Genomic DNA, 13,687 nt, shown 5'->3' with positions numbered 1-13,687 from the left:
AAAAAATAAAATCCAAGTGATAATTAAGGTATTATAACTTAAAAATGATGTGAAAATGCTCATCATTCTTAATTATATTGGATTCAGGGGCTGTGACAGAGAAAGGATTGAGGGGCTCAGGGAAATAAAACTAAAAAACAACTGCTTTCAAGGCTACTTTTTAATAGTAAATTATTTTAGGAAAATAGAACCCTAAACATCTTTTTTATCAAGCAAAATATTGACATATTACTAAATATTTTATGTAAACCAAAGAGGAAAATAAGCTTGTACAGACCACCATGGGCTGTAAAATTTTCATATGTAAGTCCTACAAGTATAAGCAGTGTTAAGATGCCTTGTTCTCATGTTTTAACACCACTGGATATCAAACAGTCAGCTTCTTTTCCTCTTAACAAAATCTGCTAATAGTGAAGCAGTGAATGGAAACCTGTGTTCTTCAGTGTACCTCATCAAAATGATTAGGGGTGTGAGCCTACAGCCTGGGCTCTTTCCTCTTCCTCCACTGATCTGCTCCTACCTCATCAGCCTATGGAGCATGGAACTTATCCTGGGCACATAACTCATGTTTTTTTTTCTTGAGCCATGTTAGTTGGGGCTCAACCTTTCATGTGCATATGTGTGTGTGTGTGTGTGTGTGTTGGGGGGTGTTAACATAACAAATAACAATTAATATTCATTAGTATGATTACATAACGAAGGCCTACCTCCTTCAGTATACTTTTTAGACACCATTGTGTCGACAACCTTTGGCATGCTGCTTAGCATTTATTAAGTGAAACAAAAATATTAAGGAAAAGTAGGAGACTTCCGGTAACATGGAGGAATAGGCAGACATGTGACACAGACCCTGTTCAACAAAGAAAAGAAAAACCAATTGAAAGAGATACAGAAGATAATCCTGGAGGCCTGAGCTTTGAAAGGAACTATGCAGAAGTAGATTAGGCACCAGCTAGTGGAAAAACCTGAACGAAAACAATGAGTACAGAGATGGTCAGAGCTGCGGAGTGTCAGCTACTCTGACAGGACCAACAGCCTGGATATTTCCAAGTGGTGTTGGGACCTGAGAATTGACCTAAAGATCAACCCTGGTCACCAAGGACTGCAGGGGCGATTGCGGTGGTGGCCTATGACTAGGAAGGGAAACAGCAAGGAGCTGTTGACCTTCCGCTGTCTGGAGGGCACAACAATTTTGATTGTTTAGTGCAACAACTATTTTAGATATTTAAAGTGACCAAGGGTGCAGCCATTTTGGATATTTAAAGTGACCAAGGGTGCAGCCATTTTGAATGTTTACAAGTGGGGGCCATTTTGGATATTAAAAGTGACCGAGGCTGCAGCCATTGTGAATGTTTATAAGCAGCAGCTTTTTTGGATATTTAAAGTGACTAAGGGTGCAACAATTTTGAATCTTCACAAGTGGTAATCATTTTGCATTTTAAAATGATAGCATTTTCATTCAGATTCCAGGGACCTAAGAATAGGCTCTGTTTTGGCAAGGTCAGCAGGGACCTATGAGAGACTGACAGCAGGAAAGGAGACAGGTGGTGAGTGTGTAAGTGCTGTCAACTAGCAAACAGAGGAGCACAGTACCCTGCTTGCACAGATAACATACAAACAAAACAAAGAAAATGAAAATCGTGGGCAAGTCACTCCAATATACTATCACCAATTAAAAGTAAACACAAAAATGTCACAATGCCTCGGAGACAACAGAGCATCACAGTCCACACGAAGCAGCAAGATAAAGCAGGAGAAACAAGGGACCAGGATACAGACCCAAAACATATCCCTGAGGAAGACGCAGCTGGAACTCCCTGACAAGGAATTCAACAGAATTATATTTAGGTACCTTCAACGAATTGAGAGACAAAATAAGGAAAACACAGAGAAAACCCTACAACAATTTCAAAAGACAATACAAGAACAAAATGAGAAAATGAATGAAAAATTAGAAATGATACAAAATCTACAGACAGAAATCCAGAAGATTAATACTAAATTTTCAGAAATAGATAACACATTGAAAGGGCAAAGGAGCAAAACTGAATCAATGGAAGACAGAATTAGGGAGACTGAAGGCAAATACCTGAACACTTCTTTGGAAAGGGATCATTAAGAAAAAAGATCAAAACAAAATGAAGAAAGCCTAAGGTTCATGTGGGATACCATCAAAAGGAGTAATCTACGTGTCATCGGAATTCCAGAACAGGAAGAGACAAATAAAATCACAGAGAACATTGTCGAAGATTTGCTGGAAGATAATTTTCCTGGTATGATGAAAGATGAGAATATATCCATTCAGAAAGTCCAACGAACCCCAAACAGGATAAACCCACAACAGAAAATCACCCAGACATATAATCATCAAATTCACCAAAACCAAAGACAAAGAAAGAATCCTGAAAGCAGCACGGGAAAAACAAAAAGTTACCTACAAGTGGTAACCAATAAGAGTAAGCTCAGATTTCTCAACAGAAACAATATAGGCGAGAAGACAATGGGATGGTATATAAAAAACCCTGAAGAGAAAAGTTTCCAACCAAGAATTATGCACCCAGCAAAACTGTCCCTCAAATCTGATGGTGAAATTAGGACATTTCCAGATAAGCAGAAATTAAGGAAAGTTGTTAAAACCAGACCAACCTTACAAGAGATGCTAAAGGGAGCCCTTTGGACACAGAACCAATTAACAGCAAACAACTGACCATGAATACACATGATGATATAACCCAGAAACCAACCCAGCTACGGAAGTATCCAACGTAAATAAGCCTACAAGATTGTAAACAGGGAACCAGAGACAGCAATTGACAAATGAGGACAACTACAAACCAAAAACAGGGAAAAAACTGTCATTACAGAACTTCTAGATGGTAGGCAAGTCAAGACAAGTACAAAATAGAACAGACTGTTATAAACTTGGGAAGAAAACTATAAATCACAGGGTAACCTCAAAGAAAAATGATAAACCTTCACATCAAAATAAAAAGAGGACCAGCACAAATATTTAGCAAATACTAAAACAATAGCAACAAAGGAAGTGATACCATGATTCGTAAACAAAACGAGCTCAGCATAGAAAATTATATGGAACAAAGAAATCGAACCATGAAAAAGCACATAACAAAAATGACATCAATAAATTCATATTTGCCGATAATTACGTATCTGGCAAGGGACTTATCTCTAAGATTTACAAAAAACTCTCATGTCTCAACACCAACAGAATTAACAATCCAATTGAAAAATGGGCAGAAGACATGAATAGACACTTCCCCATGGAGGAGATTCAGGTGGTCAGCTAATACATGAAGAGATGCTCACAATCATTGGCCACCAGAGAGGTGCAAATCAAAACAACGAGATACCATCTCACCCCAGCACTGATGGCAAGGTTCAATGAGACAGAAAACAACCAATGCCTGCGGAGATGTGGAGAGATTGGGACTCTTATACACTACTGGTGGGACCGTGAAGTGATACAACCACTGTGGAAAGCAATATGGCGATTTCTTAGAAAGCTGGAATTGGAGATATCATTTGACCCAGCATCCCATTACTAGGTATATATCCTAGAGAGGTAAGAGCCAGGACAGGAACAGATATATGCACACTCATGTTCACAGCAGAACTATTCACAATAGCAAAAAGATGGAAACAACCTACGTGCCCATCAACGGAAGAGAGGATGACCAAACTGTGGTACATACACATAACGGAATGCTATTCAGCACTAAAGAGTAATGTAGAGTCTGCAAAACACCACATAATATGGATGAACTTTGAGGACATTATGCTGAGTGAAATAAGTCAATCACAGAAGGATAAATATAGTATTAGTTCGTTGTTGTGGAGGGTTAAGGAAAGGTTTATATATGGAGGGAAACTTTCTTTGTTGGTTGCCAGGGGGTGGGAGGGGGGGGAGGGAACACTGCAAAAAAAAAAAAAAAAATGCATTGACCCATGTCACTTTAGTTTTGTGTATTTCACTGTACATGAATTATATTTCAATAAAATGCATTAAATACACACACACACACACACACATATATATAAAGGGAAAGTAAAGAGTAATGTTTGCTTCCTATGTCATTATACAAAAAGGCAGTAAAAGTTACCTGATCCTCTATAGGCATGACCAGAATGCCTCCAACTTTCAGTAATATTTTCATGTAGTTTTCATGGTCTTTCTGAACTCCAGCTCCACAATAAATTCGATCATACTGATGACTATCAGATGCTATCTGAAGGCAATTGCCAACCACAAATGCAGGCTCACAGAACTCAAATCTGCATGGAAAAACAAATGTATTTTAATTAATTTAAGCAAAGATTATATCTAAAAAATTAACATGAACCAGTTCTTTGAAACAGTGACGTTACTGAAATAAATCATAAGGATGAAATATCATTATAAAACCTGAAATTTAATACTGGTCAAATGTATTGTTTTATCATGTTTTTAAAATATTAACCCATTTTTGGCCACACTGAAGCCTCACTTATGCCTTAAAAACAGGAATATAACGAAAACCTATTACAACACCAATTTCATGAATGCCCCACAAATGATACATGACAGTAATAATAATTGCAAGGGTGAAACAAATCAAGAAGAGTATTACTTTCCACTGTCCTTTCTAAAAAAATGGTGAGGAGCTAGTGGAAACGGTCAGGGCTTGTGCAGTACTCTTCTGGGTATTTTACACTATTACCAAAGATAACTTTTCAGAGCTTTGCCAAGAGAGGACATTAGTGTCCTGACCTATATTCCCATATAATCACTAAGATTTTCCTAATAAATTTTGGCTGAGAAATTTACAGGATTAGAACAGAGACCAGAACAGTGTCTTTTTTCATTACTGCTTTAGCTTCAGTGATCTCTCCTAACCAACAGAAGAAGAGATGTGCTTTCAAAGAAAAAGGTTTCTTAGCCAGGCCACTCCTTTCTGGTTACAGTGTTGGTTCATGGTATACAGTTATGCTTTTAAAACCTATCCTATTTAGACTTCTATTTTATTGAATTCTATTTAGCCTTCTACTTTATAAAATTCTATTTATACTTCTACTTTATAAAATTCTGATAAACAAACTGAAAACAACTTCTAGTATGTAACATATAATTAGAACTCCAATGCAATAATAATATATGTAATCTTTTAAAATTAATCCACATAATATCTTTTTGCATTCAAGCTGTTTAAAGTTATTATGATCATATAGCAAAACCAGGCTATCACTTCAGAATGAAAAGTTCACATTAAAAGCTTTGGCATGCAGTGAAAAATGACATTTATTTGAATCACAATCATTTTTACTTTGTAAAATACATCCTATTCCTTGGTAGTTAATAGTAGACACGTTAAGTTTCCATTAAAATTCACTAGGACACATATTATGAACATTGACTTAGCTTACTATAATTATGCCCTGTTCTCAATTTCTCCCCATCTGCACAGAGATGTGGGAGGGGAATAGGATTAGCAGTGTATTCCCTGTACTTGTGTCTCCACATCCTTGCATAAGGCGGCCCATGACCTGTTATTTCTTACTAACCACCTCCTCACTGCTCCTATTTTTCAAATATCTTCCATGTGTATGCTACCTACTGTATGTTCAAGCTTCCAGCAATGCTATGTGGACTCATCACGATTCTACACCAAGATTCAAAATTCTGGGTTCTTACCCACTGCACACACAATACTACAGCCAGAGGAAAGACTTGCTTCATAATTCCTTACTGGAATTATCACAAACTGTTCTGAAAACCTCCTTGTATGTATTATTCCCCTGACTGAAATACTCTTCTGTCTCTTCTTCCCTTGATAAATGCCTACAATCCTTCAAGATAAAGTTAAACATTAGTTTTCAAAGAAGTCTTTCCCAACTCTTTCACAGTATATCTCATTCTATGTACCTGCACAGCACACACTAAACTTACTAGGTTAGTGATCATGCTTTATTTCTTTTATGCTCAAGAGTATGACACAATCTCTGATTTCTAAACTACAGCCAAAATAAAATTCTTGGCTTTTAAAACAATACATGTTGTTGTTATATGCTGTCGAGTCGGACCCGACTCATAGCAACCCCTCCTTAGGTTTCTGAGGCAGTATCACTATGGAAGTAGAGTGCCCCATCTTCCTTCTGAGGAGTGGCTGGTGGGTCTAAACTGCCAACCTTCTGGTTAGCAGTCAAGTGCCTTAGGTACTACACTACCAGAACTCCTACGGTTTAATCATTTTTATCAAACTCAGTAAATATCCCTTATAAAGTTACAGTAGTTATTTTCAATAGTCTCTCTAAAAAATCTACTAAAAATTCATTGTGAATAATTTAAACTTCTTACCATGGGAAATAAATTCAAATAACCAAGGACTTTTGAATTATTAAACCTCTTTGATCACTGTTGTTAGGAACTGTCAACTCAATTCTGATTCACAGTGACCCCATGTGATGGAGAAGAAATGCCCCACAGGATTTTCTAGCCTGTAATCTTTACAGCAGATCACCACGTCTTGCTCCCTTGGAGCCACTGGGTAGATTAAACCACTAACCTTTCAGTTAACAACTAAGTGTTTAACTACCATACCACCAGGGCTCCTTCTTTTATCATTAAGTCTGTTAAATCAACTCAAAAGTGAACTTACAGCTTGAAAAGCTTCCTACCTGTTAAAAATACAAGACAGCTTACGAAACTATTACCTGGGAAAACACTATTACAGAGAAACAACTTCAAATTTAAACTAACACTTCTCATGTTAGTAATACTTTACCCATTTCATACCCAGTAAATGAATTAGAAAGAATTTAGTACCTGATTCTAAAATCATATTTAGATTTGACTCTGGGAAAATTACCTTATGCCAGTAATCAGCACACTTTATTTAGTCAAAAAGTATTCCTTGAGCACAAGGGGTTGCATAAGTACTGGGAACACAGTGGGAAGTGCTCATGGAGTCTACCAAGGAAACATCAAACAATCTCACAAGTGTAATTCACAACTATGATGAAGTCTAAGGGAAGGGAATATGATCCTGAAAAGTTCAGGATGAAAGGAAACAGAACTGGGAGGTCAGAGAAGGGTTCCCTGAGGAATAACAAGCTATGATCTGAAAGGGGAGACAAAAACAATCTAGAGATGGAGGTTACGGTAAAGGTGGTGAAATAGGCAGACAAATAACACAGACCCTCTTCAACAAAGAAAAGAGGAACCAAATAACACAGATACAGATAATAATCCTTGAGCTCTGAGCTTTGCAACGAAGGATACAGAAGTGGACTAAACTCCAACTAGTAGAAGAACCTGCATGAAAATACTGAAAAAGTAGACATGTGGAGCTGCAGATTGTTAGTGATCCTGATGGCACAGACAGCCTGGATACTGCCAAGTAGTGTTAGGACCTAAGAATTAACCTAAATATCAGCCCTACTAGCCAGGGGCTGCATGGAGGACTACTGATGGCTGGTGAATAAAAGAGGAAGCAGAGAAGAGGGAGACAGGCTGAGCTGTGGACTTTTGGCTGTCTGCAGGATGCAACCATTTTGAACGTTTACAAAGGGTTTGAACATTTTGGACATTTAAAGCGACAGCACTGTCTCAGATTCTAGGGACCTAAGAATAAGTTCCACCTGGGGCAAGGATATTCCAGATGGACACTGACGACTGGAAAGATGCGACATTCTCCTTGTTATACTCTTATACCCCACATCTTCTTGGTGAATGGAGATGCAGCCATCCCTCACTCCCAACCACCTTCTGAGTCAGCAGGAATTCCATCCAGTAGGTGTGCCCTGCCCCACCCAGATTTTTTTTTTTTTTAAACTGTGTTTGTTTTTGTCTGTTTTAAAATTATTACTATTTTTTTTCTCTTTTCACCCTTTTTATTAATATTCATTCTTCCATTCTGAAGTTCTAGTTTTCAGCTTCTTCTCTCTTCCCTTTTCTTGGTTCCAATTTCTTTCTTTCCTGTGGTTCTCCCCATTCCTTGTTTTTCTTTTTGCATTTTTCCCATTTTTTTCTTCATTATTCTCCTACTCAAACCCTTTTCTCTTATTCCTCCCTCCACAGATACTGTGGGCTTTTTTTTTCCTTTTTCTATTTATTTTTCTTTTGACTTTTTAAAGTATTTCTTTAAACATTTTCTCAGTTACTGCCTTTCCTCTTTTTTGTTCCTTTATTTTCTTCTCTTTTTGGTGACTGTTCCTGTGTGTTTATGCAGTGTATATTTTCTGTCCTCTAGCTTTAACTATCTTGATGGTTCTTAGACTGCTATTTGTCTGAGTGGGTGACAGCAACCCTGCCCATAGGACCAAACCACACCCGTACCTCTTGCAGGTCCTCTTACTACTGAGTGAAAGCCACCACTTCATTCTAAACCAACTGACAAATGATACACAACCACCAATAAGAGCCTGACTCACCCTAAACTGCTCTTCATAAACAGTTAACAGAGACCTGTGTAGGCACTCTCATTCTCTATCACACCCACCAGCACAAAGGTGGTGAATGATAAGTGTTCCCAACAAGCACACAGAGGAGCACAGTACCCTGTTACTCAGATACATCCCCCCACCAAAAAAAAAATCTTGGGTGAATCACTCCAACATACAATCACGAATTAAATGTAGACACAATAAAGTCACAATGTCTCAGAGACAACAGATCATTACAGTCCACACAAAGAAGCAAGATAAAGCAGGAGAAACAAGGGACCAGAATGCGGACCAAAAACACATCCCTGAGGAAGAAGCATCAATGGAAGCCCCTGATAAGGAATTCAAAAGAATTATACTTAGGTACCTTCAGTGGATGGAGAGATAGATCAAGTAAAACACTGAAAAATTAGAGAAAACCCTAGAACAATTTTGGATGAAATTACAAGAACAAAATGACAAAATAAATGAAAAGTTAGAAACGACACAAAAATCTACAGATAGAAATTGAGAAGATTAATACTAAATTTTCAGAAACAGATAATACATCGAAGGGCAAAGAAACAGAATTGAGAATTCAAAATGGAGTCTCGCCAGTGAGCAGCACGTTTCTTTTTTTCCCCTCTAGCATCTAAGGACTTTAAGAACTAGGTACAACAGTTTGAATTAGGAACTTTGATGCTCTGAACAGCTCACTGAATCAGAGTGCACCAAACACAGAAGAGCAGAATTGGAGGAAAGGGACAGGGAGATTATTTAGGAAAGAGCTACTGCCACAGAATGGACGGGCACCCGCAAGAGACCACTGGAAACCTTTCTGGGGCAGTCACTGTCTGCTGGGCGGAGGCTGCCATCTGAAATCCCCGAGCCAAGAGCGAGGTCACTTATAGCAGCTTTCCAACGACCACTACAAAATTCCAGCGGGCTGTGGCACAGACCGGCCTCCAGCAGCTGATTTGTCAGTAATTTGGGTGTTCTGGGTGGTCGGGGTACAGGTGGACATGGGCACCACTGCTGAAATTCAGGCAGAGATCTCACTATTGCACCAGAAAGTCTAGCTCCCTCCCTTCCCAGCGGATCACAGAGCACGCTTGGGTCAGACTGGCAGACACCATGATTTTCTTTGCCACGGTTATCGGGACTGTAAGTCACTGGCAGGTACTACCCTGACTACACTACAGCTAAAATCACACACATCTTTGGCACTGCAGGTGGGCAGTATCGCAGACAAACTCCAGAGCCAACCATTACAGGTCTGGCAGGATTGCGTCACCACTGCAGGTAGACGGGGCACTGAGAGCAAAGAAATTGCAAATTTCACCCTGGCTTTGGCACTGTGGGGCCGCGGAGGCGGGGTCTTTAAGTGGGCTTGAGATTGGCAGAAATGTGTGACCTCTAACAACAGGAATCTTTCCTGAGATTGAGCTGCAGTCGTGCAAATAAATATGTCATCAATAATAGCCTGCTCTGGTAATCCCCAAACTCCAACACACCTGAAATTGCACACATCTTTGGCACTGCAGGTGAGCGGTATAACAGAAAAACTCCAGAGCTGGCCATTGCTGGTCTGGCGGGATTGTGTCAACACCATAGGCAGACGGGGCATGGAGAGCAAAGAAACTATAGCTTAGGCCAGTCCCGCAAATTTTGCCTTGGAGGCGCGCTTTGGTGCTGTGGGGCTGCGGAGGCAGGATCTTTGAGTGTGCCTGAAATTGGCGGAAATTCTTCTAACAATAGGAATTTTTCCTGAGGTTGAGCCGCAATCTTTCAAATAAATTTGTCATCAATAATACCCTGCTCAAAGCCCTAAAAACCAACCCTAGCGACACCAAGTTTTCCTTCTTCTGCTCCCACCTTCTCTGCCAATAACCGCACTCATTCAATAGAAGAAACCATATTCAGGCAATTACCATAAAACCTCACGTTTCGAACTCTAAACCCTGTTGACGAAAAACAGAAACACGTATTCACACTACACACAGTGATTCCACCATCACAAAGAAAACAGCACACCAACCTAACAAACTTGAATCAATAATAAAACAAAACATACCAGCTTCACCTTTCAAAATATTAAACCATAAAACCAAGACAAAACAAAGCAACACGTAACCAGCAGACAGAGACAACCTAAAGAGATACTAATGCTCTACCAGATACAAAGGGATTAAAAAGAGGTTCTGCTCTCCAAAAACGCCAATAATTCTCTGGACCTGCACTGAACGACTGAAAATGTCCTGGTTTACACGTTCTATTTTTTCTTTCCCTTCTCATGGTTAACCCAGTTACTTGTTGGGTTTTTTTTTCTTTTATTTTGTTATAGCTTTTTTTTTTTTCTGTTTGTTAGTCTGTTTTCTTTATTCATTATTCTCTTCTCCACCATTTTTCTCGTAGAGACCTATCCCCAGATATTACATATTTACCTGTTTTTTTTTTTTCTCCACATTTTATTTTTTTGGATTACTATTCCTGTGTGATTTCAGGGTGTATTTTTTGTCCATGTGCTTTTACTATTATTGATGGTTATTCAAATGTAATTTTTGCCTGACTGAGTGGGAGACAACAGTCCCCATAAGACACAAGTAAACCCACACCTCCTACAACTTCACTTACTGAGCAAGAGGCAGCACCTCCTTCTCCACCAAGGGGCCAATGATAAAAAACCACCAAGAAAAGCCTGAATCACCATTGGCTGCTCTTCACAGTTAACAGAGATGTTAACATAATACCACGATAACTCGGAGACAACAGACCATCACAGTCAGCACAAAAAAACAAAATACAGTGGTAGAAATAAGGGAACAGGTTACAGACACAGAACACATCCCTGAGAAAGAACGAGCATTGGGACTTTCTGATAACGAAATAAAAAGAATTATATTTAGGCATCTTCAAAGGATTGAGAGACAGACCAAAGAAAACACAGAAAAAACCTTAGAAGAATTTTGGAAGAAAATACTAGAACAAAATGATAAAATAAATGAAAAATTAGAAATGATTCTAAATCTATAGACAGAAATCAAGAATATTAAGACTAAATTGTTAGAAATAGATAAAACATTGGAAGGAGAAAAGGGTAGAATTAATGCAATGGAAGACAGAATTAATGACATTGAAGACAAATACCTGAATATTTCTTTAGAAAGGGATTAGTCAGAAAAAAAATCAAAACAAAATGAATAAAGCCTAAGGTTTATGTGTGATACCATCAAAAGGAATAACTTACATGACACGGGAATTTCAGAACAGGAAGAGAAAAATACAACCACTGAGAAAATCGTCCAAGATTTGTTGGAGAACTTCCCAGATATGATGAAAGAGGAGATCATATCCATTCAGGAAGTCCAAGGAACCCCAAACAGGATAGACCCCAAAAGAAAAATAACCAAGACATATCATCATTAAACTCACCAAAACCAAGGACAAAGACAGAATCCTGAGAGCAGCACGGGAAAAACAAAAAGTTACATCCAAAGGTCAGCCAGTAAGAATAAGCTCCGATTTCTCAGCAGAGATCATACAAGTGAGAAGACAAAGGGATGGTATACATAAAACTGAAAAAGTTTCAACCAAGAATTATATACCTGGCAAAACTGTCCCTCAAAAATGATGGTGAAATTAGGAGATTTCCAGATAAGCAGAAACTAAGGGAATTTGTCAAAAACAGAACAACCTTATAAGAGACACTAAAGGGAGTACTTCGATCAGAAAACCAAAAATAGCAAGTATCAACAGACCATTAATACACAAGATGATATATCCCAGACCACAGCTATGGACACAGCCAAAATAAAATGAGATTACAAGATTGTAAACAGGGAACCAGAAAAATCAATTGGCAAGCAAGGACAACTACAAGAAAAAGAGGGAAAAGACTGAAGATACAGAACTTATAAATGGTGAAGAAGTTAAGAGAGTTGTAAGACAGAATAGACTGTTCTAAACTCAGGGAGAAAAGTATAAACCATAGGGTAACCTTAAAGAAAAATGATAAAGCTTCGTATTACAATAAAAAAGAGGACAAGCACAAATACTCAGCAAATACTAAAACAACAGCAACAAAGGAAATGATAACACAATTCATAAACATAAGGAGCTCAGCACAGAAAATAATATGGAACAAAGAAACCAGCGACACCATGAAAAAACACATAACAAAATGACAGCAACCAAATCATACCTGTCAAAAATTACAATGAATGTTAATAGATTAAATGCATCACTCAACAGATGGAGAGTTGCAGATTGGATAAGAAAACAAAACCCTGATCAATATGCTTCCTACAAGAGACACACCTTAGAGATAAAGACAAAAATAAATGAAAAATCAAAGGTTGGAAAAAGATGTATCAAGCAAATGGCAATTATAAGAGAGCAAGAGTGGCAATATTAACTTCTCATCAAATTGACTTTAAGCCAAAAGCCACCATACAAGACAAGGAAGGACATTATATAATGACTAAAGGATCAATTGATCATGAAGATACAACCATAATAAATATCTGTGGACCCAATGAAAGGGCCCCAAAATACACAAATCAGACTTTAAAAGACCTGAAAAGCCAAATAGATGACTCCACAGTCATAGTGTGAGACTTTAATACACCATTGTCTTTGAAAGATAGAACAACTGGAAAGAAACTCAATAAAGATGCAGAAGAGCTAAAAATAATACACTCCACCAACTGAGCCTTATAGGTATCTACAGAGCGCTTCACCCAACAGCAACACAATATACATTCTTCACCAGTGCCCATGGAACTTTTTCCATAATAGACCATATGTTAGTACATAAAGCAAGCCTTAATAAATTTAAAAACACTGAAACACTGCAAAGCATCTTCTCAAATCATAACACTATCAAATTAGAAACAAACAATAGGAAGATCAACAGAAAAGATAAGCACATGGAAACTGAACAATAACCTCCTAGAGAAAGATTAGGTAAGAGAAGAAATAAAAATAGAAATTCAAAAATTCCTTGAATCAAACGAGAATGAAAACACAACATACCAAAATCTATGGGACACAGAAAAAGCAGTGATCAGAGGCCAATTTATAGCAATAATGGCACACATCAAAAAAGAAGAAAGAGGCAAAATCAACACTTTAAAACAACATCTCCAACAATTAGAAAAAGACCAGCAAGACAAGGCCACATTCACCAGAAGAAAGGAAATAAAGATTCAAGGAGAAGTCAATGAAACAGAAAATAGAAGGGCAATAAAAAAAAATCAACAGGAACAGA

General features: G+C 38.1%; 1 protein-coding gene across 1 annotated transcript in view; it reads right to left on the bottom strand.

The window, feature by feature from the left end:
• Window positions 1–13,687, bottom strand: part of PCMTD1 (protein-L-isoaspartate (D-aspartate) O-methyltransferase domain containing 1) — a 103,590-nt gene that overhangs the window by 35,730 nt on the left and 54,173 nt on the right. The window contains exon 3 of the mRNA XM_007955898.1: window positions 4,122–4,293. Within this exon, the coding sequence (XP_007954089.1) occupies window positions 4,122–4,293 (172 nt within the window). The remainder of the gene's footprint in view (window positions 1–4,121; window positions 4,294–13,687) is intronic.

Source organism: Orycteropus afer, unplaced genomic scaffold, assembly GCF_000298275.1.
Source record: "Orycteropus afer afer isolate SDZICR_OR568_19922 unplaced genomic scaffold, OryAfe1.0 scaffold00543, whole genome shotgun sequence".
In the NCBI taxonomy this organism is placed as follows: Eukaryota; Metazoa; Chordata; class Mammalia; order Tubulidentata; family Orycteropodidae; genus Orycteropus; species Orycteropus afer.
The sequence above is the reverse complement of the archived record's forward strand: the minus strand, read 5'-3'. Positions and strand labels throughout refer to the sequence as shown.